Source organism: Meleagris gallopavo, chromosome 21 (genome assembly GCF_905368555.1).
Source record: "Meleagris gallopavo chromosome 21, MGAL_WU_HG_1.1, whole genome shotgun sequence".
NCBI lineage: Eukaryota > Metazoa > Chordata > Aves > Galliformes > Phasianidae > Meleagris > Meleagris gallopavo.
Window position 1 is genome coordinate 183,498 of NC_139424.1, and position 27,990 is coordinate 211,487.

The 27,990-nt window shown below is 57.1% G+C and overlaps 3 protein-coding genes across 9 annotated transcripts; all 3 read right to left on the minus strand.

The window, feature by feature from the left end:
- Positions 1–60: 60 nt before the first annotated feature.
- Positions 61–4,368, minus strand: TBL2 (transducin beta like 2). Its single transcript, XM_085240848.1, has 7 exons — positions 4,189–4,368; positions 3,974–4,104; positions 3,723–3,907; positions 3,165–3,316; positions 1,910–2,036; positions 940–1,092; positions 61–595 (listed from the first exon to the last, which is right to left on the minus strand). The coding sequence occupies exons 1-7, from the start codon at positions 4,304–4,306 to the stop codon at positions 139–141; spliced, it is 1,323 nt and encodes a 440-aa protein (XP_085096974.1). The 5' UTR covers positions 4,307–4,368; the 3' UTR covers positions 61–138.
- A 135-nt stretch (positions 4,369–4,503) lies between these two features.
- On the minus strand, positions 4,504–20,246 carry MLXIPL (MLX interacting protein like). Of its 7 annotated transcripts, none has more exons than XM_010721849.4 (17): positions 19,612–20,243; positions 16,215–16,321; positions 15,957–16,039; positions 15,598–15,687; positions 14,882–14,926; positions 14,454–14,652; positions 14,031–14,111; positions 9,881–10,023; positions 9,217–9,802; positions 8,906–8,979; positions 8,369–8,543; positions 7,680–7,792; positions 7,404–7,556; positions 7,077–7,204; positions 6,622–6,745; positions 4,892–5,021; positions 4,504–4,761 (listed from the first exon to the last, which is right to left on the minus strand). In XM_010721849.4, the coding sequence occupies exons 1-17, from the start codon at positions 19,905–19,907 to the stop codon at positions 4,652–4,654; spliced, it is 2,637 nt and encodes an 878-aa protein (XP_010720151.1). In that variant the 5' UTR covers positions 19,908–20,243; the 3' UTR covers positions 4,504–4,651. The 7 variants fall into 7 exon arrangements, with proteins under 7 accessions (XP_010720151.1, XP_010720152.1, XP_085096968.1 ...); XM_010721850.4 differs by having other exon boundaries at positions 7,404–7,523; positions 19,612–20,242; XM_085240842.1 differs by having other exon boundaries at positions 8,369–8,540; positions 9,217–10,023; positions 19,612–20,246.
- Positions 20,247–23,896: 3,650 nt separating this feature from the next.
- On the minus strand, positions 23,897–27,955 carry LOC100546426 (fibrinogen-like protein 1-like protein). The gene is made up of 4 exons (XM_085240849.1): positions 27,801–27,955; positions 26,933–27,076; positions 25,719–25,763; positions 23,897–25,021 (listed from the first exon to the last, which is right to left on the minus strand). The coding sequence occupies exons 1-4, from the start codon at positions 27,910–27,912 to the stop codon at positions 24,393–24,395; spliced, it is 930 nt and encodes a 309-aa protein (XP_085096975.1). The 5' UTR covers positions 27,913–27,955; the 3' UTR covers positions 23,897–24,392.
- Between the last annotated feature and the right edge of the window lie 35 nt (positions 27,956–27,990).

A 27,990-nucleotide genomic window follows, 5' to 3' on the forward strand; every position in this document is an offset into this window, starting at 1 on the left:
CTCCCCCCCCAGAGGAGCGTACGCCCTCCGTGCTGCCAGGGGCAGAAAGCAGACAGGGAAAGCCGTGAGCGCTCTTTTATTGCAATCTGTTCATTGTTTTATCGGTCAAACCCGGCGCGCCGCTCCCGCACGGAACTGCTATTGCTTCCTGCCGCAGATGGCAGCCAGCGCTTTCCTGGCACCGGCGATCTGCTGCTCCAGCCGCTCCCGGGTGGCTTTGGTGGTGGTTTTTCTCAGCATGGTCTCCATCTCCTCCACCACGGCGCGGTAGCCGGGTGTGTTGTGGAACACGCGGATGGCCCGGTCACCGCAGGACACCAGGAAGCGGCCGGTGGTGTCAAAAGCCAAATCTGCTATGTGCTGTCCGTGAACGCCGACAAAGCGCTCCTCCTCCTCCCCTCGGCGCGTGTTGTACACGGCGATAGTCGTGCCGCAGGAGATGGCTGCAACGTGAGCGTCGGGGGACAGCGCGATGCGGCACGGCTCCGACACCTCGCACCTCCCCGTCAGCAGCAGGTACGGGTCCTGCTGCTTCTTGTATTCCACGTCTGTGTCCCAGAACTTCCATGTCCCGTCCTTAGAAACAGTTGCCATCCTAGAGGCGGAACATAAACTGTGTGTGACTGCGAGGAAGGTGGGTCACACTCGTTCCTTTTCACATCTGCAAAGCAGGAATCCCTCGCTTTGTGGACAGAGATTTGGAAAACATGAGCCTGGAAATGTGTGTACACATAGGGTCATCATCCCCCTCCCAGAACAAGGAGGATGGTCAAACAACAGGAGGAAACCCAAAAGGAGGATGAGGATGGACCAAGGCAGTCCCTGGGCACGCAGGGGTGGGCACAGGTTTGAGTATGGATGGGCAATTCAGGCACACTGGAAGGGGTGAGCACACGTATCCTTAGGGTACTCCTTCAGACAGTGATATAACACACTTACCGCCTCGAGTCATTAGAGAAGGAGAAGGAATATACACCAGCAGCGTGGCCTTTCAGCTCAAAAGCCCTGGTCACTTCCCGAAAATCTCCGCTCTTGCCAAAACACACTTCCCAAACCTTTACATCAGGAGTAAAGCCACATGATGCCACAAACCTGAATAAAATAAAAAACAAAGAGACAGGCTATTACAAAGCACCGCTGTGGCTGGGTCTTAGGGTCAGCTCTCAGCCACAGCACTGCAGAGCTCTCCCTCCTGCCTCTCAAGGGCTGCAGAGAAAGTGCTCTGTGAATCAGTCTTAACCAGACACCTACATTCAAATCTTTGCTTTGGTCTGCTGGAAAAGTTTTTAATTTTCACTGAAACCAGGCTGGTAAAGGGAACATTATGGAAGGCCACCAGGGGACAAAGCAACTCCACAACTTAACGGCCTTAACAGAAACTCCTTAGTAAAAATTAAGAAACTTAAGTGCTCTGACCCAGACTCACTGCAACTGGCGCATAACAACTGTCCTGCTACAGCAGCAGGTTAGAGACAGAGCCAAGAACAAGGTTTTCCTGATAAATAACCTCTTGGTTATAAAAAAAAATAAATCCAGTTTTGTTATTAATACTTAGAAGTTTAAAAACAAGTGCTAGGAACATTACTTGCTTTGCACAAACTGTTTGCACTGGCCCAGCTCTGCCATCACAGCCAATGTTGTTTGCTCTCCTCAGTGCTTCAGGAGGTGGTAAACAGGAGCAGCAATACTGAGGCACTCAACAAATCACCAAATGTCTGAGGCCACAGATGGGAGTCAGCACTCCCAGAAAGACTCCTTTTGGGAGCAGAAATCATTAGAGAAACTTGGAACCCTCAGAAAATTGCATTACAGTGACAGCAAACTGCAGATGTTCTGAACTGATGATGTCCTCTGAGACTGTGGCTTCCCACTCAGCAGGAGCAGCCTAGAATACCTGCATGTTCCTCACCTCCCACATGGTGACACAGCAGCATAGGCATTGTTCATCTGGTTAGTGTTAATGCTGGCAAGGACTTCACCCTTCGGGTTCCAGATCAGGATGGTGGTGTCACTGGAAGCTGTCATGATAAATTTTCCTGGGGGGGAAGGGAGAGAGAAAAGGCAGAGATCAGGAGAGTTCCTCGGCCTAAAGCTGCCACAGTCACCAACAGCTGTAACAGTCCCTAAGCAGAGTAACCTATCTGCATCAGAGCTGTCAAGAAAACCAAAAGCAGCACCAAAACATCAATGCTTATCTCCTGGCACAGAGTAAAAAGCCCTGCCAGCAGGCTCACCTCCTGGGTATGTGTTAATGTTCAGTCAGGACTCAGCAGCTCACAGCTGCCAACCCAGAGAACCCCTGAGCTTCCCACCCAGCATCTTTCAGATCCTACTTGCAGAGCTCAGTAGTATGCTCAGGTAATGTAGCAGACTTGATTAAATTGTATTTTAACAAGAAGAGGTATCTCTAGCTTTCAAGTCAGGAATTATAGGCTCATAGCTGATTAGAAGTCACAATACTTTTGTCCCTGATTACTCGTGGTGTCAGCATTTTGCGTATTTGCTTGTTTCCATTTGCAGTGCTTCCCCTCGTTTGTCTCAGCATGGACACTGAGTTGCAAATTTACCCTCAAGCTACTTGTTACAGGGTTTCAATTTTCACTCCTACAGCCAAAGACCTCATTTAAAATTTTATGGGCTTTTCTCTTACAAAGTGGAACATGCATCCACCCACTGCCAACTGTCCACTGTCACACAGCTGAAGCATGAATCCACCAAGCCCGCTGCTATCAACATTCACCCTTCTCAGGCTCTGTTCTAGGAGATACCAGAAGTCCAAGGTACATCCTGTGCTCCTGAATCCATGAACTCACTGGAGACATTTCTCACTGGCTAAAGCAAGACTGCCGAGCCAGAGAATAGCAATGCTCTCAATACTGAGACCAAATCTCTTTTCAACAGTGTTCCCAAAAGCCTAAAATAAGACGCTGTGCAAAGCAGGTAATTCTGAGCTTACACAAATTTTGCTCCTCAAATTACATCTTCCAATTCACTTAGTAGTAAACAAAAGCTAAAACATAAGAACCAGAAAAACACAGAGAATCAAGCAGGCCTTGAGTAAATCAAGAACTCTTAACATTTTCAACCCAGCAGCTGTAGCTCAAAAAGGAAACCAAGGTGGATCCGGAGGGCCACAGCAGGTGAGCAGCTCACCATCGCCATACCTGTTTCTGCAACTCCTATGTTAATGACAGGAGCTTTGTGCTTCTTTGGGAAGTCCTCAGAAGATGCAGTGAAGGTGAAGCTGCCGTCGTCCTTCTTTGTCATTTTATAGACACGAATTGTCTCTCCATTTGCCAGCCAGACAATGAACGCCCTAAGTGGAAGGACGGTAACTGAGCCATTAAGCAGCAGGTTGCCACTGTCAGCCTAGCTATGGCGGGTGAGTTATCAGTCATTCAGGGCACCTGGAGGAAAGGTGACAGATCAGTTGTGTTTTGTGAGGACACCGAGCTTTCCCTGCCTTAGCTCAACCACGGCACCGAATGGAAAAGAACACCTGGAAGCGAGATCCCTTCCTCTCTCTGCAGAGCCGCTTCACCAGTGCCAAGGAAAGCTTTCCACGCAGCCTTCCCAGCCCGCGGCCCTCGCAGCTCCCCGCGCACAGCCCTCGCACCGGGCGGCGAGGCGAGCACCCCGTTAACGTGGCAGGTCTCGCATCGGCGGCGCCGCCGATCCCCCACGGGACTTCCGCGAGGGGCGGGCGGGGATCCCGGCCCCACCTGCAGTCGGGGCTGAAGCGGACGAGCTCGGCGTGGTCCAGTTCCACGTTGGCCCGCAGGCAGCGGTGCTCGCGCGCCGTGAAGTCGCGGGTGCTCCAGAGCCGCACGGTGCGATCGTCGGCGCAGGACGCCAGGTACTTGCCGCCGCCGCTGAAGTGCAGGCAGCTCACGGAACCGCTGTGGCCCTGCGGGGGAGCGGCGGTCAGGGGCGGCGGGGCGGGGCGGGGGGCTCCGGCGGGGCGGCGCGGTACCTTGAGGGCGGCGGCCAGCAGGCGGTGCGCGAAGCTGTGCTGCCGCGGCTTCTCCTTGCGCGCCCGAGCCGGCGGCTTCGTCCTCCGGGGGCCCTCGGGCCTGGCGGCGGAGGGGCCGTTCGCCCCGGCGCCTGCGGGGAGCGGGGCTCAGCGGGGGGCTCGGCGGGGGGACGGGACGGAGGAGGAAAGGGAGCGGCACTCGCACTCGTACTCACTCTCATCCTGCGGTGGGACGGCGGGCGATCCCCGCGGGGCGGCGCGGCGCAGGGCGGCCGCCAGCAGCAGCAGCGCGAGGAGCAGCCCCAACCCCGCGCCCAGCACCGCCGCCTCCATCTTCCCGCCGCCACCTCACCGGCGCCGGGCGGTGACACACAGCGCGCGTGCGCAGAGCCACGGCTCCGCCCCTCCATATCGCGCCCCTTCTATCTGGTCCCGCCCACATATCTTCTAGTCCCGCCCACCTCTCCGCTGGCCCCGCCCACACCCCACCCCGCTGCCCCACGCGGCCGGAAGGAGGAGCGGCGCGGCGCGGCGTTCCGAGGGCTTTATGGTGCGGACGCGGCCGGGTTCCGCGAGCGCTGCGTGGGTGTTGCGGTGGCAGCTCCCTCCCTTCCTCCCTCCCTCTCCCGAATTGTTCCGTTGTTTCTCGTCGGTGCTGTCCGGCCCGGTCCATGGGCGCTAGGAGGGGCCGCCTCCGGCCGCGGCCCGCGCCGCCTGCTCGGGAACTCGGGCAGGATCGCTGAGGATGGAGGTGGAGATGCTCAGCTGCCGCAGGGAACTCAGGATGGCTGCGGGGAGACGCGGGGACGTCAGGGCCGGGCGGCAGCTCCCGGTCTCGCCGCAGCCTCGACACGGGCGGAGGGACCGAGCGGCCTCCGGCTTCCATCGGGAGCGGCGGGGCCGCACGGAGTCACGTACAGGGCCGAAGCGCCGGGAGGGAGCAGTGCTGCTCTAGCCAGGCCAGGGACGTCTGCGTGAGGCTTTCCATGCTGGTCGTGGACACCATGCCGTTGAAGGACTCAAAGAGGGGCCGGATGATTACGCTGAACTGTTGGAGTGGTTAAGGATAAGCATCGTGATGGCTGTGGTGCCCTGTCTGGTGTGAATAGCCCTCTCCTGCCTGCAGTGCAGCTGTGCTGGGTGCCCTGTGCAGCTCGGCGGGCTCTAGGGTGGCAGCGGTGGCAGCAGCCAGGAAGGGGCTCTTGGAGCCCCACCTGTTGCTTCCAAGCCAGGAACCACAGTGTGTGGGGAACCAGGGCCAGAACGGCACAGTCCATGTTGCAGCCAGGGCTGCCCCAGTGCAGGACAGCTCTTCTAAACAAGGCCTAGAGTCAACTCCTGCCATGTCCTCTGCAGGTGCCTGAGAGCAGGGTGCAGCACCCAACACGTGTGCTTCCCTGGGTGCACCCAGCACTGGGGGATGGTGACTGCGTGTGCATTAATCCCCAGCAGGTGCCTCCACCATATCCATATCCTGGAATCCTCTTCAGTACCCGCACTGTACTGTGGAAGGAACCCCACTGCTCTCCAAAAACCTGTGTCAGGGTCGGCTTGCTACTGTTTGTGCATGTTCCGCCTGCACCTCTATCCTCAGGCAGTTTGCAGACATCATGGTCTCTTCAGACTTGGCTACAATGTGTGTAATCCCTGTTTATGGAGAAGATGGCCCAGCCTTCTGACCTCCTTGGGAAACATTCCTTCCCCCTCCATCCTTCCAACATGCAAAAACTTGTATCCAGTTTAATCCCCATTTTCCAGGGTGTGCCACGCTGGCCACCCAAGTGAAACCATCATTTTCACAGAATGGCCAGGGTTGGAAGGGACCTCAAGAATCATTAATCTCCAACCCCCCTGCCACACGCAGGGCCACCAAACTCCCCATTTAATACCAGACCAGGCTACCCAGAGCCCCATCCAACCTGGCCTTGAACACCTCCAGGGAGGGGGCATCCACAGCCTCTCTGGGCAGCTGTTCCAGCACCTCACCACTCTCTCTGTAAAGAATTTCCCCCTGACATCCAACCTAAATCTCCCCTCCCTCAACTTAAAACCATTTCCCCTTGTCCTGCTGTTATCTACCCTTTCAAAGAGTTGATTCCCCTCCTGTTTGTAGGCTCCCTTTAGGTACTGAAGGTTGCAATGAGGTCACCTCGCAGCCTTCTTTTCTCCAGGCTGAACAAGCCCAGCTCCCTCAGCCTGTCTTTGTAGGGGAGGTGCTCCAGTCCCCTGATCATCTTCATGGCCCTCCTCTGGACCCTCTCCAACAGCTGTCTTTTTTGTAGTGGGCTTTTTTTCCTGGGTTTGTGTCTGATCCTTTCCCAATCTCTAACTGAGGATTACTGCGCCTCAACACAAGTTATTGGGAGCAATTGCCTGCATAGCAATGCTAAGCTCAGCTCCGCTAGTGACTCCCCTGCTCCCCAAGGACTGGCCATTTATTCCTACTCTGGCTGCTCTCTTGTAACAGAAGTTTCTTCTAAGCATGTCCCCTTCACAAGTTTCTTCTAAGCATGATCTGAGCATGTCCCCTTCACATGTTGCCCACAGAGTCTCTTGAGCAGAGGGATCCCACACAGAGCAGGAGGAGAGAGTGGACCTGGTGTATGGTGGAAGGGGCAGTGAGAAGCACATGTTGGCCCAAAGGATACGATCCAGAACTTCCAGTTGTGCAGTGTGGAGGAGCGCACATAGCTGTCAAACATGATGCGCATCTGGTCGAAGCGCTGGCGCGTGATGGGCACCCCAGTGGCTGGCAGCTGCTCCTGGCACAGGCTGTGGGGCACAAACAGTGCAGTGGGGCCACGGATACAAGGCTGTGGGGCACACGGCAGCTGCCCCACATGGGAAGAGGACCCCAGTGTGTAGCAGGGCTCAGTAGCTCTGCATGTCTCAAGAAGGCAGCATCTTGTTCTCAGGGCAGCACGTCACACACAGCACCGCTTTTTGAGCATTGTCCCACAACAGGAACGCAGATAAACAGATTCTAGGCAATGCTCAGAAGAGATGCTGCAGCCTGCTGCCCCTGGCACTGCCATCTGCCCTGCCTGGCTGTGCTGACGCAGGCAGCAGCTCCCTGCTACCCCCCCGAGCCATGCCTCCCTACTTGATCGAGCTGTTGAGCTCCTCAATCTGCTCCCGCAGCCGCTGCGCCTCATCCTGGAGGGCCGCCCGTTCCTGCTGCAGTTTGCAGATGTACTCAGCAGTCTTCTGCAGGGTGGTGGCCTTGCTGACCTGCAGGGTAGCAGAGGTGGGATGGCGCAGGGAGCTCCTGGGGCAGGTAGGGCACAAGGGGCCATGTGCTCCATTGCTGAGCCTTAGCACCCAGCTGCAGGCCCTAGGTACAACGCCGTGCCCAGGACTATGTCATCACCGAGTGACGTCCCGTGTCCCTGCATGCCCAGCACCAGCCCATGCAGCGCTATGTGCTCACCTTAATGCTGGGCTGGGCACTCAGTGTGCTCACCAGGCTGTGCAGTGTGTCAAAGCCCAGCTTGATGTTGAAACGTCTCTTCTGCTCAGCAGAGATGTGTGTGATGCGCCGGCTCTCCATCTGCAGGCAGCAGAGATGGCCTTGGGCCTCTCCCTGCATTGGAGACAGGCTGGCCCCAAGTATGCATCAAGGGTGGGGGTGAATGTGGGGTCAGCAGGAAGGGGATTCACATGGAGAAGCTGCCCCTGTAAGAGGCAGCACTCGCTCCCACTATACCTTGCTGGAGTCAGGCCTGCCCCGACGGGATGGGGGGTGGTGCAGGGAAATGGTGGTACCGGGTGGTAGAGCAGCTCCTGGGGACACCTGGCCAGGCTTGGGCCAGTCACTGCCTGGGGGATGAGAGGGGGTGCGCTGAGGAGAGTGCGAGCACCGCAGCACTGCCCTGGCTCTGGGACAGCCAACCCCCCAGCTGATGGCCCCGTGTCTGACCACATCTCATTGCCCCGTATCATCCCAAATCACTTGCGTTTTTACAAGAAATGGGAGCGTTTCGGACATGAAATTTTAAATTTCCAGCAGCGTGGAAAACACCTGGAGACAGTCCTGAGGGCTGTGGTTTACAGCACCCAACTGGAAGTGGAAATGAGCAGGGAGCTTCTGCCCCAGTCTGGTTTCTGTGGGTGAAAGCAGGATGCTTCCGGCCTTAAAACCAAGCTCTGGTTTTCAAAACCACATTCTGACATTTTGCTACATTTTGTCTTTTCCTGTTTATGGTTTTGCCCCTCTGAGAAGGAGCCAGACCAAAGGTTGGCGCCTTCCCCAGCAGAAAGAAATCACTGTCATTCAGGTGGGTAATTAAAAGCAGTAGGAATGAAAAATAAATTGAACTTTCTCAGGAAAAAAACCAACTGTGTTTGGTTCAAGCTCCCTGCAGGATATGAGGCATTGCGGGCACCCAGACTCACCACAGACTGATGTTGGGGAGAGCCGCTCCACCTTGGGGACCCGCAGCGGCCCTGGTGCAGCACCTGCCTGCATCACAGGCACCTCCTGCGAAGGGCTGGAGCCAGGAGACAGCACCGAGCTTGGCTGGGCCATTCTGGGCAGGAAGACAGCAGGAACATCGGGGACACTGCTCTGCTGCAGAGAGAAGGCAGAGGGAAGCAGGAAGGAGACTGTGGCCAGCACCCCTATGTGTGGCAGGTTTACAGAGCCCCTTTGGTTACTCAAAATCCGCAGTGGGACTGGGGAGGGAGCCCCACAGGGTCCTAAGGTGAGGTCTCTCCCTGCTCTGCCAGTTCTCTAACTGGGGCTGACTCCCACCCGGCCTCACTCTGAGCCCCCCAGCACCCTGGCCATAAGCCCCAAGTACATCAAACTCTCTTTTGCAAAGGGCTTCACACAGTGCTGCTTTCTCTCCACTCTCCTTGTTCCCCAGCAACAGGAAGGCAATTCCCAGCCAAAAGGAGCAGTCCCCAACCTGGAGATAGGTGGGTGCTTACCGGAGAGGCTGGGGACGCAGGCATGAGTGCAGGGCCTTGCACTTGTGGGGCATCGAAGGCTGGCTCCTGCTTGGCTGTGAGAAGTCAGAGAGCAGAAGGGCATTTCTGCATCGGGCTGTCAGTGCTTTGGTGACATTTTCTTGCTCCATGGCCGTGCCAGCCCTGAGCACCAGCCCATCTGTCCATCTGCCCTGGGGAAGGCTGTGACAGCTGCAGGAAGCAGCCCAGCCGCTCCCAGCACCCCCGAGCACCCCTGCTTACCTCCAGATCACCCCAACACTGCCACCCTCAATTCCCCAGCTGCCCCTCACCTGTGGCCAGGAGCTGAGTCAGGCAGGCATTGGACACTGTCAGGTGTGGAGTCACAGGGGGACCTGGCGGCCTCTTTGCCTTGGTGCTGCTGGCCTTCATCTTCGGCCGCTCACCCGAGGTCGGCCCTTTTGGGGTAGCAAACCTGGGCCCAGGTGGCGCGGCGGGGGGCAGGTGCTGGGGTGTGGCTGGGCTGGGGTACCCTAGGGGCACCACGTCCATGGCGTAGCCCAGGCCCGGGGTGTGCTGGGCAAAGCACGGCACGGACAGCGGGGATGCAGGGTGGGCGAGGAGCGAGGGGCTGGGCGAGGTGGTGAAGGGGAACTTGGAGTGGGGTGCGGAGGCAGGAGAAAATGGCGGCTGTGAGCCCAGTAACGGTGCGCCGGGGGCCTGGCTGGGGGCGGTGTAAGGGAGGCTGAGTGGCTCTGTGCCGAGGCACTTGCTGGGGAAACCATACTGCAGCAAGGGCTTGGGTTTGAGCTGGGGGCTGAGGCAGCCAGGCACAGCGGTGAGGGGCTCGGGGGCCAGCGGCGGCTGCTCAGGGCCAAAGAAGGCACCGTGGAGGCTGAGCTGGGTGGCGTCACCGGGCTGCGGGGGACACGGCTGTGTCAGGAGGGGTGGCTCGGGCACTGGCGGCCATGGGTCATGGGCCAGGGTCCCGCTCACCTGGAGGAGAGGGCTGGGTGGGAGCGGGGTATCGGGGTTGGCAGGCACGGTCCCTCCACTGCCATAGAGGGGCTCAAAGCAGGGCGGCTCCTGATAGCCCAGCGACATCTGCGCAGGCAGCGGCCGATGGCTGATGAAAATATCTGTGGGGTGAAGCAGAGAGATGGTGATGGGTGGTGGGGGCCTGGGGAGTGCTTCTGCCCCTGGAAAGGGGGATGCAAGGCTGGAGCACGCTGGAGGAAGCTGCACGCTGTGTCCGGGACTGGCAGGGATTTGCTGGCCTCACGTTCACCTGGCAGGGCCGGACCAGCTCCTGGCTGTGCGGGCAGATTTGGTGCCCTGGTTGTGAAACATCAGAGCTTCACATGGTGGGAGGGAAGAGGCAGCTCACGCGCTCAGCCCAGCCTTGCCATGCACACTGGGACAGGAAAACCCGCCCAGGAACACCACCCAGGGGTGGAGACCCCGTCCCCAACACCCAGCTGAGACCGCACACTCTGGCTGCTGTCAGGGGTCCAGACTCTCCCTGCACCCCCACAGCCAGCCCTGAGCAGTGCAGTAACTCAGCCCCTGTGCTGTGGGGCAGTACAGAGCTGGCTTCGGGCAGATGTAGGGCAGCCCTGTGGGTCGCACTGTCCTGGAGCCGCAGGGGACGGTCCCACTGGAGTTGGGGCAAGCGTCTGCCTCCCAGCCCCAGTGCTGCTGTGCGTGCTGCCTGTGGCTAACCACATCCCATGGCCTTCCCGAAGCTGAGCCCCGTGACCCAGCCACGACTCCCTCTCCCTTCCTGTCTCCTTCCCACAGCCCCGATGCTTCCGCAGGCCCAGATGCTGTGGCACGGAGTGCTGCCTGCTGCCTGGGGCATCACCTCCCCACTGAAACACGCTTTGCAGGCACATCACCCCACACAGCTCTGCTCGGTGATGGGGCCCGTCAGCACCGTGCCAGCACTGTTTCACTGCCACCAGGAAGGCTTTCCCTGGTGAAGGTGACTGGGGAGGATAGGGCTGCTGGCCATGCATTTCCCTGTAAGATAGAGTGGGAGTGATGGGTGGATTTGCAGGCAGCCAGCTGACAGCCTCTGGCACGGGGTCTGCATCCAAGCAGCTGCTCCAGCTCATGAGCATTCACACCTCCGTTGTGTGTGCTCCGGTGCAGGCCCTGGCCCTCGCTGCCCTGAGCCCATCTGGGCTGCTCCTGCCCATCCAATATGCCCCTGGTGCCAAACATGCTGCGGGGGCTCCTCCAGGCTCTGGCTCAGGCTCCCGTGCTTGGGGTGCCCTGGCTGGGAGAGCCAAAGCCTCTGGGCCTGACAACTTTTTGAATCTACACCTGAGGAACAAATGTGCCTCCAGAGGGAAATGTCATGACCATCCCAGCAGTGCCACACAGCACGCTGCACCTGCCCTGCTCAGCCCTGACACGGCCCCTTTCCTCCCAGCCCTGCACACAGCGGCTGCAGCCCATGTGCCCCGGCTGGGAATGGTGTTCAGCTCCATACCCCTCACAGGGATGGGCAGCAGCGCTGCCACCCTGCTTCTTCCAGCCCACGGCTACAGGCAGTCGGCTGCTGTCTCCACAAGCACTCCCGTGCTCGTAATGGCCTCCAAGGCACTCAGAGCCTCCCAGCTCCACCATCTTCCAGCGCAGCAGTTCATCCTCCTCCTCAGAGCTGAACTCTGCCTGCTCCCAGTCCCACCCAGACTAGTGCTGGGATACAGTGAACGCTCAGAGTACCACAGAGCCACAGCTGCCCTCCAGGGCTGATCCTTGGTGTGCACAGGGGCACAACCAGGCATGGTTGCAGCCCAATGGGGTGCAGCACCTGGCCCCACACTGCCCCCAGCCTTCATCTGTGCCCATGCTGTGCCATCCCCTGTGCACACCATGCCATCTCCTGCTGCCAACACTGAAGCTGTGCATGCATTTAGGGTGTTTCTGATGCCCAGCTCTGCAGATTCGATTCCTCTTGTGTCGCTTGCTGTGCTGCCACAGTGGGTGGTGGATGCTGCCTGGCACAACAGCTGGCAGCCCCCTGCCCTGCACCTTGCCCATCCCTTCCCCACCCTGCAGCTCTCATCTATGCTCCTCTCCACTCACACTGTCCTGACCCACTGCCAAGCTGTGCAGTGCGGCCAGGGCATGATGCCACCTGGGGGATGAGAGCCCATGTGGTAAGCACACCGTGCCTCCAGTGTTCTGCTCCAATACCGGGCTGCCCTCCAAAGAGACCCCTGTTACAGAGCCTGCTCTCAAGGCTGTGGGACACTCCATTGTTGGCCCTTGGCTCTGGGAGAGCACAGCAGTGCCATGGGGTCATGCCACCCCGTCAGCCTGGCCCCAGGGCCCCAGTGAGAAGTGCAGGTCCTACCTGGAGCGCAGTGCCAGCAGCACTCAGGCACCGGGCTGGGCTGCTCCCTCGCCTCTGCCATCAGGACTTCTCCATCCGCCCCACACTGTGCTCTGGCACCCACTGAGGACACGACGTGGTTCCTCATTTAGGGATTGGTTTGTGCTTGCTGACTGACAGGCACCGAGCACGGTGACGGTCCCCAGACACAGTAATGGCCCCGTGACCCTACAGGAGCCCTGAGCCCCCGCTCTGCCCTGCTGGCCTTGTTTGTGAGGCACAGACCCAGGCCCTGTGTACACTGCCAGCAAAAGTGGCCGCATGGGCATCACTCAGGGCTGAGGCATTTCAGCTCTGGCACACAGCGCCCAGCGTTTGGCAGCAGCCCTCCTCCTGAGAAGGGGCTCTCCATCCTCTCACCCCACAGCCCTGTGGCCACAGCTGCAACCCTGCACAACCCACACCTCCACTGTGATCGTGCATCAGGGTGCCGAGGCTCCATCCCAGGCAGCACCCTGGGGAAAATGCACATAGAAATACATTGCTTTGGATGGGCACCACGGTGCCACGTGCCATTCCCTGCTGGGCGCCAGGCTGTGCCACGCCATTTCCACGCCAGCAGCACCAGAGGGAATGTTGCCCACGGACAGAGATACTGGGTCTGTGTCACTGTCAGGAGGTGCTGCTTCAGGGGTCAGCACAGCCTTCCAGCACCACACAGGATATGCGAGGGGAAGGACACTTCTCAGGTGTCATTCTGACCCCTTTGCGGTTTGCTCATGGCTCAGCCCACAGGGCCGTGTAGGGGCAAAAAGTTGTGAAGGCTGCACCCCTGGGCTTCCCACCTTGGCACAGCAGCCTGCCCCACGGCTGCCCTGCTCCCCACCAGCATCTGGTCTTGCATCAGCCGGCGGCTGTGTGGTGCAAGGGCCTGTGCTTCCTCCAGCAGAGGGAAGTGGGAGGTGGAGGCGGCTGCAGCACAGCAGGAGTCTTGGGCAGGCTGTGTGCAGGGCATGGACATGTTCCAAGGGCTCCCGAGGCCTGGTGTTGCCTGAGGCCGCTTGCGGGGTCCCACCCTGCAAAGTGTGCCCATGCCACCAGCTCCAGCATATCTGAGGCCTCCAATGTGGCATACACCAGCAGTGCCTGGCCCTGGTGCAGCCCGTGGGTACACTGCACAGCACACATGTGACAAGGACACATCCTGACTGACTCTACAGCGCTCATGGACACCGCACTGCTCCAGCAGAGTGTCCTGTGTCACAGGCAGGTCCTGGTAGTAGCACTGTGGGAGGAGGTGCTGCCAGGATGGCCTGCTTGCCCTCTGCTTGCCCCTCAGCAGCCCTCTGCCTGTCCTGGACACCAGTGCCACTTGGTTTTCAAGGCCAACCTGGCAGAGACCATGATCCATCCTCAGAGGATGTAGCACAGCCCATCGTGGGGTCTCAGCAGCTCTGCACGGGGCCACCAGCAAGAGAGCAGTGAGGATATGAACAGTGGCAGAGAACCTGCTCCCTAGAGGTTTCCTCCGTCTGTGGGGATAACTGTCCTCTGTCTACAGCCAAGCCCAGGTAGCTTCACAGTCCTGACGTGTCCTTCTGTTTGCAAAAGCCCCTTTCCATGGCTCCCAGCCCCTTCCCATCCCTCTGCTGCCCTTGCATGCTGCTTTGCCCATGACAGCAGATGTGCTTTCTGGCTCTGCGGCAGCCCCTGCTGCTGCCAGGCCAGCTCAGCTCTGTGTTGGGCTGCAAGGTGTGCAGAGCTGCACAGATGTGGTGCTGCACCCAGGCTAGCTCTTACCTGATATCTCCATGGTATCATCCAAGCTGGGCTGCAGAGGTGCCAGGTCTGGCTGGATCATGTCAGCATTCCCGATATACACTGGAAGAAGACAGAACTGCAATGTTAAGGTGCTGCATTCCCAGTTCCCCACCTCAGGGCTGGCACTGCTGACCTCACCAACAGCCATCCCAGCACCAAGCCTCATCCTCCGTGGCTGCACCCTGCCCCACAGCACAGCTTAGGGACACAACCTCTGAGGATATCCCATTCCCACCATTCTGCCCAGCAGCATCTCTGGAGCCTTGTTCAGGGCCCAGAAACCTCTGGGCAAGGCTGTAGCTTTTGGTGAGAAGCCAAGAGGTAGCAACGTGCCATGAGTGAGCTGTTTGCCTGCTCCTCCTCCTCTTCCAGGAAGAGCGTGGCTCCATGGGGGTCACCTACCGTCCTCGGGGAGCTCCTGGTGGGCGCTGGGCATCTGTGTCATGGTGAAGAGGGTGTCAGAGATGTCCGAGAGGAATGTGTCCAAGTCAAAGTGCTGCCTACCCCCCGGCTCCTCCTCCTCGTCCCCCAGCAGCATGGGCACCACGTTGCAGAAGAGCTGGTTGCACCATTTCTCCGTTGGTCTCCAGGCATCCTCGTCCTGCATGTGATGGTGCAAAGGAGCCGGTAGGCACTTTTTGCAGGCAGCCTGAGGCCTCCAGCTTGGCTCGCTGGTGCTCCTAAAGAGCCATTCAGCACCCCAGGTGCATCCCACAGCCATCGTGGTCATCGCCAACAATGGCTTTCACCTGCCCTTCTCCCAAGCTGCCCTGTGCAGGGACGCACACCGCATCCCATCGTCCCTGCCTGCCCTTCCCCAGCAGACTCACCTGCTTCGGGCTGGAGAGCTCTCCCTCCCGGCTGGACTTTCGGAGCTGGAAGGAGAAGAAAGCCTGGATCGGTCCACAGCAGGGATGGGCGCAGGGCAGAGCTGGGCAGGGTGAGGGAGCAGCAGGCCATGTGCTCCTGCCCGTCGGTCACCTCCTGGCAGCCCGCAGGACCGTGCTGCCTGCTCTGGCTCTGGCCCGGGCTGCCACTGCTTCACATCTGCTCTCAGCGCTCAGGGTGCAGTGGTGCAGGGCTGCGCCCCGGCCTTTTCAAGATGAGTGAGGGTGGAGGCTGGCACCACGCTCCACCCCGTGTGGCGGGCAGCCAAGGCTGGTGCCACCTAAACCACCACTAGATTATCGCGGCCGAGGGTGACACCGGGGTGACACCGGGACACCAGGCCTTGTTACACGTGCTGCCTGGCTGAGCTGTGGCTGCCAGCGAATCCCAGCCCAGCTCGGGCCCCGCAGCGAGTCCTGCTCGTCCCACTGCAGCACGTGCACTGCAGGTGCACTGCCAAGCCCAGCCTTGGCTGAGCAGCACACCGGGCAGAGCCAGCCCGATCCGGGCTGCCAGAGCGCGCGGCGGCACTGTGCGTGGCCGGGGATGGGGCCACCAAAACCCCTCCACCATCACCGTGGGGATAACCATCAGCTCCATTTTGGGCACGCAGATGTACCGCACCACCACCGGGAGCAGCAGGGGCAGAGCCACTCACCCGCTTCTTGTAGTAGGTCCTCCACTTGTGGTACTCCCTCATCACCACCTCGATGCGCCGTTTCCAGTAGTTGCCCTCCAGCACCACGGCCTGGAGGGGCAATACTGGGGCTCACGGCTGTACAGCACCCCAGGGGCGACCCCCAGCCCCACACCTGCAGCTGGCCCATGCCTGCCCCAGGCACCCTGCAGCCAGGACTGCTGTCCTCAGGACACATCACCAACACTTTCTCCCTCAAACTGCACTGCTGAACACAGCAAGCGAGGATGGGAGTTCTGCTGCTAGCGGTGTCCTCAGCTCCTCACTGAGCCCCCTGCACCCACTCCCAGCCCTGGGTGCCATGAGAGCCCATGCTCTACCTCTGGTTTGCGGTGCTCATCAGCTTCTGACCCCTCCAGAGGGGTGATGAAACCACAGACAGGGTTCTTCCTCTGCTCCACATCTGCTCAGGGGAAAACACAGTTGGCTTCGTCTGCAGCTCCCTCCCTGCGCAGGGGAGGGTACCCATGTGTCTGGGTGCTGGTATGGTGGGCTGCCTGCAGGGCTGGGCACCCACTGTGCCATTGCAGGGTAGCCAGGTGCTCAGCAGGAGGAGCAGGCTCTGGCCCTGTACTCACACTGGATGTACCACGCTCTCCAGATGGCATTGTTGAGGCGGATTTTATCCCGGCAAAGCAGCCGCTGCCCCTTGAAATTCTTCCACTTTGGTGACACCAGCTTCCCACTGCAACACCGAGTAGAGGAGGAGCTGAAGGGGACCATGCTGGGACCCCCAGCACAACCCCAATCTGGGAGCTTTGCTGATCCTGCAAGGCCTCCAGAGCCCCTGGGATAACAGCATGGCAGGCAGAGAGATTGCCCAAGTCTGCAGATGTGGCTCCGAGGTGGGAATCCCCAGCTGCAGGATTCCTGACCTTCCCCAGGTGATGCTGGCTGCTCCCACGGCTGTACCAAAGCTGCTCCTGATGGGCAGCATCCGCACATGGAGCGCTATGCATGCACTCCTCCCCAGTCAAAAGGTTGTCCCTTAATGATCTCTGTGCTGCTCTGGATCCCACTGACCCCTGTGCATGCAGGGAGGAAATGAGGTCACGGCTGGGCTTGGTAGGCGTGCCATATCCCATGCAACATCTCTGGAGCACTCAGCAGGTGACAGCAGGGTGTCCTCAGAGAGCTCAGTACTGCTATTGCTTGGCCTCATATCTGCAGTGTTTCTGTCAGGGCTCCCCCACTGCTGCTGCCAAGACCCTGGGGCATCCTGTCCCTCAGCTCTGCAGAGCAAAGTGGCTTATTTGGCCGCTCTCCCTGCTACAGGCAGATACTGAGCAGAGACCCCTGTGGTTCCCCAATTGCTGATGTAGGAACACATCTGGGGGCCAGAGCTCTTGCCCGCAGGAAGGACAGGGAGAGATGCTGTGCCCAGCCCTGGGGCCCAGGAAGGACCCCGTCCCCACCACTCTGGCCTGCAGAGGGTTAAGGCCCTATCTCTGTGCTGGCCACTCTGCTATCAGCAGGGATTTTGAACTTTCCCCGTGGCACAAGACAAACAGCATGGCGTTGCCAAGCAGAGGAGCCAATGGAAAGGACGGTTTTCCCCGGCACGTGGCCAGCTCCTGCTGGTCAAGGCTACCAGCCACACTCCTTTCTGGTGCTGCCCATGCCGCCCACTGCCTTAAAGGAGCAGCCCAAGCCCACAGCCCCGGCCCTGCACTGCAGCAGGGTGTGTGGCCCTGCATGGGGCTGGTGAGGCTGCAGTGTGCTGCGGGACCTGGGGATGGGAAGGAGATGCCTCTGGGCCTCGCCACAACCTGCTTTCTTCTCCCGTTAATGAGAATCTCTCCATTCTGTTTTGGAGCTTATCAGGCTGATCTTTGCACACTGGTTTGCCTTGAAGGAGGCCCCACCCTTTACTGAAATTCTGCCCAGAGGAGATGGATGTGAACGCTGCACTGAGCCACAAGAGGATTGGGATGCAGCAGCACCTTGGCACAGTACAGGTGTCCTGTTGTCCTGCAGGGATGATATCACGAACCCCACCACCAGCTGTGAGCACAGAGCTCAGCCTGTGCCCAGCCCTGGCCCTGCAGCAAGCAGCTCCTGTCTGCTCTGTGATACATTCAGCCTGCCCAGAAGTTCAAGTGTTGCACCCCCACTGTGCGGTAAAATGCGTATTTTGCTCCCTGTCCACGCCAAGAGGAGGGGGAAGGAATGAGTTGGTGCATGAAGGAAATGGGCTGCAGCAGGGGGAGAAGACCAAGGGACAGCCCTCCTTGCTGACATGAGCCCCCTGGCCTTCCCACCACATGGGAGCAGCGGGCAGCAGCAGCAGAGCCCCTCCTTGTTCTCTGGCAGGAGGGACAGTGCCAGCCCCGGGTAGGCTGAAAAGTGACCATTTCTCAGTCCTTAGCCTCCAAAGGAGGCAGAACCTGAGCTCTGATTGGTACGACTCTCTTTTTAGGGTACTGGAAAGCTGCAGAACATTATGTCTGTGAGATGGAGAGGGGTAGCATGGAAGGACAGAAAGGCATCCACAAAAGGGAAGAACCAAGGGTGAATTTGGGTACAGTCTATAGGCAAAATTTCCCTGGCTGGATTCCACTACCCACAGCTACTCTTAATCCAGGGCCAACCAAAAGCTGCTCCCATGGTTGCTGAACAAGGCAGCCAGGAGATGCTGCTGATGTTCCAGGCTCTGGGATGGCCAACAAGTGTGCCATTAACACTTTGTAGCTGTTGTGAATCCTCCTCGCCGAGGGCTGCCATTAACTTCAGCTACAGCTTGGCACAGTGATGGCCCTGGGGCTGTCATGCTCACAGCGCAGGATGGAAAATAAGCCCAGGAGGGGCCAGAAGACACCTAAAGGGATGGAGCCATGTCTGCAGCACGAGCTTTGGGCAGCATACAGCTCCTGTCTGCTCCACGCCCCAGCCACTTGCACCTGCTGCTCTCTTTTCTGCCCCAGAAGCTCTGGAGCTCAGGGGCACATGAAGGCAATGCAGGCATCTCCAGCCCCATGCAGCAAGTAGGGCAAGTGTGGGGCTGGGACAGCAAAGGGAAGTGGGGCTACCCTGTGCATCAGTGCCACCCATGTGTGGCACCCAAGGTGACTCAGCTGGTAACATCTTGGCTGTCACCCTGGTGACACGAAGAGTGACCATGGGCTGCATCACCCAGTGCTGAAGCCCACCTCGTTCCTGCAGAGCTCTGGTCTCACCAGCTCCTGAGGGTGACCTCACCATGCACCATGCCAGAGGGAGGCCAGCAACTGAATGAGACCCGGTGTGGGACCAGGAGATGGGCAGAACTTCCTGCCTGTTTTGCTCAGGTTTTGTTTTCACAAGGCATCAATAGGAGATTGCCATCCCAGGTTTTCACTGGGACCTTTTGGGAAAGCTGTGCCAACAGTTTTGCTGTGAGGTCCAGAGAGTGCTCTGGACTAAGAGCCTTAGGGTCTTGGTGAAAGAGGGGATGTGGTCCAAGGTCATGGGCCCAGGCATTAATACACAAGAAGCAGGAGCTCTGTCCCCATGGGCCTGGGTGATCTGTGTGACCGGAGGAACAACGCAGTCACTCATCTGATTTTGCTGGAGAAAAGGGGAGAAGCTTTCAGGAGGCCCTGAGCAAAGCACTGTGCAGCTATCCTGTCCAGAGCGCTGGAGCAACGCTATGACAAGTGGGAACAGCTTTGGGATGGACGGCCAAAGGCCGAGAGCTGCAGGCAATGACGACAGCTCCCCTGGAGGAGAGCGGGTAAAATGTGCCAAGACAGGAAGAAATTCCCAGCTGGCTCCATGAGAGCTGCCCCAGCACCAGCTCCTTCCCCCTGAAACCTCCCAGGACGGCATTTTGTGAGCAGACATCACATCACAGCCCAACAGAAGACAAGACGGGGATGCCATCGATCAGTTTGCACTTAGCAGTTAGCAACGGGGCAATCAGCAGGGCCGGGGCAGCGCGGCCTTACAGGTGGGCCTCCAAAGAGCCAGGGATCAGCGAGTCGCCCTGGAACTCACCTGTACTCCAGGCTCATGCACTCGAAGAGCCGCGTCAGGGTCGGGTCAATGCTCCGCGGATCGGCCGCAGAGGGCTCGGCGCGGCGCTGACGCCGGTGGGGCAGCGCGTCGCGATGCGGGGATGACACCATGAAGTGGCCGCTATGGATCACCTGCGAGGGGTTCTGCAGCCCGGCGCCGGGCCCCGCACCGCCCGCGGTCGCATCTTCGGAATCAGAGTCAAAGTCAGAGTCGGGGCACGGTCCGACCGGGGGCTGCGCGAAGGGGCTCGGCAGCCCCAGCTGAGCCTGAGCCATCGCCCGGCGCCGTCACACCGCCACGCCGCCGGGAGCCCTCGGTCCGCGTGCCGGCAGCGCCCAACCCGCAGCGCTGCACGAGCATCCGGCTGGCAGCGCGGCCGACGGCTCCTGAGCTGCGGCTCACCGCCCTTCGCCCGCCGGGAGCGCCAGCCACGCGGTGCGGCTCAGCCCGGCTGCGCAGGCGGTCCTGGAGGCGAGGCGCACTTATAGCAGCGCGCTGATCCCGCCCACGGCCGCCGTTCGTGGGCTCCGGGCTCTGCGGCCCGGCTCGCCTTCCCTCAGCCCGGTGCCCGTCCCACCGCTCGCTGGCAGTCGGCTCTGTTTACCCGGAGCTAATCGTGTGCCGGCAGGGAGAGGAGTGCGGTGTTTACCCAGTGCCTCTGCCCTCGTGTGTCTCCCTGCACTTCCTAGGGAACAAATACAGATTAAGGGACGCAAACAGCTCAGATTATAGCAACGGGCATCCAGCTCTGCACAACGCTCGCGGAGTCACTGAGTCGTGCTACGGAGCTGTGGGACAGCCGAGGGGAAAGCGCGTGCCGAGATGTGGGAGAGGGGGACGGCTGGGCTGGGCTGGGCCGGGCGGTCAGACACCTGCAGGTATCCAGGGATAGGACAGGGCTAATTGTGGCTCAGAGCTAACAGAGAGGAGGTTTGGATTAGCTATAAGGAAGGAATTCTTTACTCAGAGGGTGGTGAGGCGTTGTGCTGCTGCCCGGAGTGGTGGTGCCCCATCCCTGCAGGTGCCCCAGGCCTTACAGTGGAAGACATCACTTCTGCTGTTTGACCAGAAGGTGTGTGCTGGTTTGGTTCCCGGCATGAACAGTTGGAAAAAGTCACAGAGATGAGGAAGTTGGGTAATCAGAAGTGAGAGTGGCGACAGAAAGTTGGTCGTATCAGAGACTGATGACGTAGAAAGTCCTAGGATTGCAGGGGAATAAGGAATAATTTGATAATGGTTATTCAGCAGTTTTCAGAATACAAGAGACAGGCGGACCAGGAAAAGGAATGATGATTGAATTTTTTATTAGAATCACAGCATCATTAAGGTTGGAAAAGACTTTAAGATCCCAAATCCAACCCCAATCCACCCCCACCATGTCCATAACCACAGCCTTCAGTGCCACATCTCCATTCCCTATGGTTCCCTATGCCACTGCATCACTGCTCTTTCTTGGCCCCCTGGGCACGCTGCTGGCTCGTGGTCAGTGTGTATCAGCTCACACCCCCACATCCTTTTCCTCCATGCATCTTTCCAGCCATTCTGCCCCAGGCCCATAGCACTGCATAGGGCAGTTGTGACCCAAGTGCAGGACCCGGCACTTGGTCCTGTTGCAGCTCATCCTGTTGGCCTCAGCCCATTGATCAGCCCGTCCACATCCCTGTGTGGGGCCTTCCTACCCTCAGGCAATTCTCTCCAAACTCATACTCTGTTTTCCATTGCATGCACAGGAGCTGGTGAGAGGAACTGTGGTAAATATTCAGAGAGTGGGCTACGTGAAGCTGGCACATGGCACAGGGATGCAGCCCACCCAGCAGTACCTGCAGAGGTTCTTCCTTGAAAGAGATGGTGCCATGCTGATTGTGTCTTGCTGATAACACAAGGGGGAATGGCTTTAAACTAAAAGAGAGGAGATGTAGATTAGATGTGAGAATTCTTCACGCACAGCTGCCCAGAGCTGTGGGTGCCCCATCTCTGGAGGCACCCCAGGCCATGGATAAACTCTGGGCATCCTCGGCTGGTGCCCAATTTAATGGCTGGCAACCTTGCCTCTGGCAGGGAGTTGGAAATAGATTATTTTTGAGGTCCCTTCCTACCCAACCCATTCTATTACTTTCTGATTTTACGAGTCTGTGAAATCCTAATGAAGGTGTTGCTGATACAGCCCCACATCTGGAGCTGAGGACTTGAAGCGGTGCTTCCAGTGCATCATCATCCACAGTACTGCTGTGAAAACATTCATTTGGGAAGGCTGGATCTCCAAAGTGCCACAGCAGCAGCCATGCTCACCCCAAACGGTTCACTCTGCCCATTGTTACCCATTTCTCAGGATTTTCTCTAATTAAGAAAATGCCAACAAGTATCCCAGAAGCCATTATCACCCAGAACTCAGTTAGCAGAGGATAGAGAAAGTGAAAGCAGGAGGCAGTGCTGCAGTTTTGCTGCCTAGACAGCAGTCTGATGGCTCAGTGCTGTGTTATATGGGTCACATTAAGGCCTTAATCTTAGGACAAACTCCAGAGTCACTGAACAGTGCTGGCACCCAGGCAGACTCTGCTCCACTGTGGCCAAGTGTCGGGGAAGTGAGGAGGTCCCTCACTGGTAGGGCTGCACCTGGGGACCTGTGTGCAGTTCTGGGTCCTGCAGTGCAGGGAGACCTGGGCATGCTGGAGAGAACACTGCAAAGCCACAGAGATGCTGACAGTGCAGCATCCCCAGAGAGGAAGAGAAGGGATCACGTTGCTCTTGGAGATCAGATGGGTAGAAAGAAGGAAATGGGTCAGAATATAGAGAATCGACTGAGAGAGCAGCAAGGCCTTTTGGAGGAAGGTGTAGGGGCCATTCCTTCTCCAGGAAAGGGCTGGGAAACCCTAATTCAGAGACAGCTGGTTATATTTACTCTTCTTGGAAAGAATTCTGACACCTGCGCAGTGTAATTCTTGTGTTTTCTTCCTCCGGTGGTCTCAGTCTCTCTCTCCCATGTATCCCACGCTGCACCAGTAGAACAGAGCAGGGCAAATAGAGGAGCAAATTGTAACCCGCAGCCGAACTGCCAGGCAATACCTCGTGGCTCTCCCTGCCCATCCCTGCACGGCCACACTTCCTTCACGCCCCACGGCCGCCTGCAAGCCCCGGGACAAGGGCACCCTCTGGAGCCTGGAGAAAAGTCAGCAACAAAACTCCCGGCTTCTCAAACCACTTCTTGGTCATTGCCTTCACGTCTTAGTGACCCGATGACATCAGTGCTGCCACAGGACGAGGTGGTCGGGCTTCTCTGGGGACAGCAGAAACTTTAGGGAGCACAGCAGCATCTTCCTTCAAAGAAAGGAACACACTGATCCTTTGAAGACCAATACAAGCCGTGGTTTGTATGGGAAACGCTGCTTTGCACCGGTGGGCTGATGGTGTAATGGATGGAATGGCTGCATCCAGGAGTGACTGACAAAGGGGATGGAACCTGCTGAAAGCCTTCTGGCTTTCTATTGGTCCATGCCATAACTCTGAAGCATATCTGAGACTGTCTCATGCTCCGGGGTACAGGACCGACCTGATGTATCTGGTGCTGCATGCCCTGCTGCACAAAGCTTTCCCCTGCCTTGTGCTTCACACGTCCACAGCAGCAGAGCAGCTCTGCACCTCTGAGCTCCCTGACCCTGCACTGGGTGCACAGGGATTTGGGGCTGTCACTTAAAGCTGTTTGCAATGACAATTTGCTTTTCCAGACTGCAGACAAACAGAGCAGCTCATTAAAAACAACTCGCTCTAGCTTGCTTTATCTCACTGAAGAGGACCTGAAAGAAATATAGTGATTTAGCAAAGCTTTATCATTAGACAGCAACTTAAGATTGAAGATGGCAAGGTACTGACTGCCTGGAGGGGAGGGCAGAGTGCACAGCCAGGAGGACCACTTGGTCGGTTCTTATAGCAGGACAATCATTTTGTGTGCAACTGAAATCCTTAAAAGCTGCTCTAAATGTTGTGTGTGTAGATGGGTCCAATCACACCTCACAGCTCACAAAGCCCTTTCTTTTGAAGGTGAGAGAAGAGAGAAGTTCTCATGCAGACTCTTGGCTTCCCATCCCCTCCCATCTCCAGTGGCCGAATTCCATTGGCTTTTGCAGCACAGCACACACAAGCTGTTAATTCATAGCTCTTTCTCAAATGCCTGTCCTATGGGAAAGCAGAGCTTCAGCAGAGGAAGCTTTTGAACACAATGACCTCTGCGAGCACAACAGAGACTTGAAATAGATGTTAACACTTGGGATAGTTCTTTGAATATGGATTTATTTTGATACTTAACAAGTGTTAAGCCTGAAGTACAGAAGGCAAAGAGTGGGAATTTGTGCGATCCTGATCAAGAAATTTTAATCTTTCTACAAGTGAAAGTTGTGTTGTTTGCCTGAAGTTAAAGATGTCAATCAGCTCACACAGCCATGGAGATGCATTGGAGTTTGGCTGTTTCACATTTTATCTGAGGCACATCTGGAAACTCCAGGTTTTGGGAGCAACTGTTCTGATTATTAACACAATTAAAATGACCCGGATCTGAGCAAAAGGATAAAGGCTGAATTGAGGAGCAGAAGAAACCTACAGGAAGGAGAAGTGGAGGACGGCTTATTTTCTTCAGTAGCTAGGATACAAACAACCTCAGCAAAGACCCACAGCGGCACCAGATTTGGCCATGACATGTTTTGCCTTTTCCATCCCTTTGCCAAGCTATTCTGAGCCACAGGTTGGACAGAAAAGAAAGGAAAGTGCAGCTAGCAGAAGGGCGCTGTTTTGATGAGGATGGCAGAAGCTCTGCAGTTGCCATTGCACAGACCACTCCACGTCAAGTAACCCTTGAAATTCAGCCGTACGGAGTAACAGGACGAATACCACCACCCACCCCCGTTGGCAGAGGCACAGTTCCCGCTGTTAGTGTCCTGATCCAAGTCCTTAGCAGAGAACTTCATGTTGTCGTGCACGGTAGCAGAATTGGCTGAAGTCATGGCATCCCCTGCTGTGCCTGCGTAGGAGCCCAGCCGCAGCCGGTAGCCCTGGGACTCATCTTCCAGACTGAAGAGGTTGTACTCTGCGAACCTGATGTTGTTGGAGGCATCCTGGATGACGAACCTGACCTGGTAGACCTTCTGCTTGGCGATCTGGTGGATGTACTCGGTGCCCAGCCAGTAGTCGCCGCGCACGTTCCCAAAGCCGTACTTGTAGGTGCTCCAGGACTCGGCCCAGGTGATGTCTGTGTTGTGGCGGTTCCTCTGGATGACCGTCCAGCCCCCGTCCGTCACGTTCATCTCGCAGTACACCACGATGGGGTGGAGCCCTGAGGGCTGGATGACGTAGACGCCGCTGGGGCTGCCCGCAGAGATCTCACTGCAGTCCTTGGGCCAACCTGCGGCAGATTAAAACACGGAGAACCAACAGGCACGACGACACCCGGTCTGCTTGTTGGCTTCTGTGAGACTGATTGCTTAAAAATTTGCAGATGTGGAAATTTGACGGGGTAGTAAAAAGGCTGTCACTGTGTTTCCCACTGTAAGTGTATGAACAGAAAACCTTTGTAAGGGAAACACAGTGGTTAAAAAACCATGAATGTATTTTGGCCGTGCAATCAGAGAATTTGCTTCTCTTTCTTTGTTGAGATCTTTGTCTCTGCAGCCTTTCCCAGTTTTCACAATTCTCTTTCCTTCTAATAATACAGGGGCTCAAGCTTAGCCTAGTGAGGGCTTTTTTTACATTATTTTACAGAAACTTAAATGAGCAACTGTGCTGTTCCTGCAGCTCTGAGCTCCACCTCATCTCTGGGTTCAGGGAGGGGAGACCCTCCTCCTGTTGGCATAGCCTGGGAGGTGCATCCTCTGCTTGCCCCGTGCAGAGCTTTCCAGGACAGGAGAGGATGCGTGACGTGTACATGAGGGCTGGAGAGTCCTTAGAAGGAACTGTTCTACACAAAATTCTGCACCGAGTTTTGCCCCACAGGAGATGAGCCATGCTGTTCCCGGGTTTGTGCCCACCCACTTCTGTTTGACCCTCACTGCCTGCGCCTCCCAGTGCCAGAACCCTGCAGGGAATGGGCTGTTTGTGCTGACCTGTCCCACTGGCTCTTCCACGCCGCGCATTTCCTTCATCTTCACCTGCATTGGGAAAAGCAAAAAGAGTGAGCTGGGCAGCCCTGTGCCATGGCACAGAAGTATCTCCAGCTTCCACGGGCTGTTATTTCTAGCACTGTTGTTTGTAGGATATTTCAGCAATGCCACCCAGCTCCATTTTCTTCTTATATGGTAGCTTTGCACTGTAAACTCTTCAAAGGAATGAGACACTGGGAAAGGTAAAACTACAGAGGATGAGTCATTGAGCTGCATTGTTTGGTCCACTCAGCGTTATGGCTTCACAGAGCTGCCTGGTGTGGACTGCACCAAGCAGCAGTGATGAGTACAGGGAAAGACTGCTGGAGGAGAGGGACTGAGAAGCAAACAGACTGCATGGAATTAGATAAAACTGCTGAGTGCTGTTGCTGTAACCCCTCAAGCTGAAGTCACCAGCTCTTCAGTGCAGACTGAAGGGGTTCATGTGTTCAGTTCATAAAATGCTTCAAAAACATGCTGACAGGAACAGGAGCTCAAATCAAAGTGATGGCAGTGCTTTCTTTACAAAGAAATCACAGCATCCATATTCATAAATCTGTATTCCTCAAACACCCACAGTGTTGTGACCTCTGTTATTGATGTGACTCATCTATTACACCATTTAGCCATGAGCAATCTTCAGAAGGTATTTTGGTTGGTGACTGAAACCTGAAGTTCCATAGAATCACAGAATCAGAAAAGACCTCTAAGATCTCCAACCCCACCCCACTGTGCGCACTGCCCACGTCCCTCAGTGCCACATCCCCATGGAACACCTCCATGGACCCCTCTGCTCCCTGGGCAGCTGTGCCACTGCAGCACCGCTCTTTTGGAGAAGAAATTTCTCCTAATAGTCAATCTGACCATCCTGGTGACATTTCAGGGGCTTAGATGGACTACAGATAGTCAGGGAAAACGTCTTCCTTTGAATATCTGCAGGTCCCTAGATAAAGCTACCATGTACATCTTGTCAATAATAAAGAAGGCTGAATGTCCAGATCATGTAATGTGTAGAGAATATCTGAAATGGGAGGAAGATATGATTGGGCTCCTGTTCTTTCTGAGTGTGTCTGCCCTTCATCAGCGTTACCTTCCACACCTCCCCTCTGTGCAGGGATCAGGAGGCTCCCGGTGTTCGGATGAACAATGTTCAGGGGTGTAAGAGAGAAAACACATACCAGGATGGAGCCCATCTGAGTGGAGATTAAGAATGTCAGATAGATTTGCTTTCAGTCTTGTCAGGTTTTCAATCTGCAGAGCAAGAAGAGGGGCGAGCAGGGCCAGCATGCAGGTGCAGAGCAGGAGGCCGGAGTGATGAGCAGCTGCAGGGAGAGCACACACAGTGAGTGGAAGTGCAAACCCAGCCTTCCTGGTGAGGGAGCTTTGGATAAATAAACTCAGCAAATGTTAGAACAAACTCGTAGAATAGACAAAGCCATAGCATTAATTATGCCTTTGCTTTACCGAGGGGCAGAAATATAACGGTTTCTGAAAAGAAACATTCTGCAGAAGTATGCAACTGTCTGCAGCCTACAGGTTCATGGAAAGTGCAGCTTCCAAGGATGGAGTCACACTGTTGGCCAAAGCAGGACTCCATGGGTTCCACAATCAAATGAGGATCATTTGGGAATCTGACCAATCAGACTCCTTCAGACTGTGTCAGATCAGGAGGTTCCCTGACAGCTTGCTCCCGGCCAGCCCCACAGATGTGCATCTGCAGCGAGCCTGCCCCGCTCCCGTGCCCTGCAAGGCTTCAGGCCGATGGCTGCTAAACACCTCAACTAGCTTCCACTCTGCTTTGTTTATAACACACTCGATACTCTGGGCACAAATAGAAGCCTCTCTACAACACAGCGCGGTGCGGGATGGGTTTGACTGCGCTCAGGAACAGAGGAGGGAGCGTGGGGAGCAAGAGGGTGACGGGGGGGGGGGGGTACAGCAGGAACCGCGCTGACCCACAGCCCAGGGCCAGCAGCGGGCAGCAGCCCGAGGAGGCAGGGCGCAGGGGATGGATGCTCATCCACACAGCGCCCAGCATGCACTCACCCATGATGTTGCTGCAGGGTCCCTGTGGAGTGGGAAGCCGGGGTGCCTGGCCTGGTGGCAGCGTGCTTATATGGGGCTCGGTGGGTGAGGGCAGCGCTCCGCCTTCCACCATCAACTCGGCTGGAAACAGATGGTTTGTTTGCCCTCCGTGTGTCAGCATCGCTGTTCATTCCCCAGCTGCAACTTTCTG

Bases quoted from the DNA above. Each gene is read 5' to 3' on its own strand.
- MLXIPL (XM_010721846.4), bottom strand. From the start codon at position 19,907: ATGGCTCAGGCTCAGCTGGGGCTGCCGAGCCCCTTCGCGCAGCCCCCG. The intron at 10,024-14,030 runs GTAAGAGCTAGC...TTCACCCCACAG, and splicing joins TGATACCATGGAGATATCAG to ATATTTTCATCAGCCATCGG. The intron at 7,557-7,679 runs GTATAGTGGGAG...TCTCCAATGCAG, and splicing joins GCAGGCCTGACTCCAGCAAG to GGAGAGGCCCAAGGCCATCT.
- TBL2 (XM_085240848.1), bottom strand. From the start codon at position 4,306: ATGGAGGCGGCGGTGCTGGGCGCGGGGTTGGGGCTGCTCCTCGCGCTG. The intron at 3,317-3,722 runs GTGGGGCCGGGA...CCTTCCACTTAG, and splicing joins CGCTTCAGCCCCGACTGCAG to GGCGTTCATTGTCTGGCTGG. The intron at 1,093-1,909 runs GTGAGGAACATG...TATTTTATTCAG, and splicing joins GCTGTGTCACCATGTGGGAG to GTTTGTGGCATCATGTGGCT.
- LOC100546426 (XM_085240849.1), bottom strand. From the start codon at position 27,912: ATGGTGGAAGGCGGAGCGCTGCCCTCACCCACCGAGCCCCATATAAGC. The intron at 25,764-26,932 runs GTATGTGTTTTC...TTCCCAATGCAG, and splicing joins CTCAGATGGGCTCCATCCTG to GTGAAGATGAAGGAAATGCG. The intron at 25,022-25,718 runs GTCAGCACAAAC...AATCTGCCGCAG, and splicing joins TGGAAGAGCCAGTGGGACAG to GTTGGCCCAAGGACTGCAGT.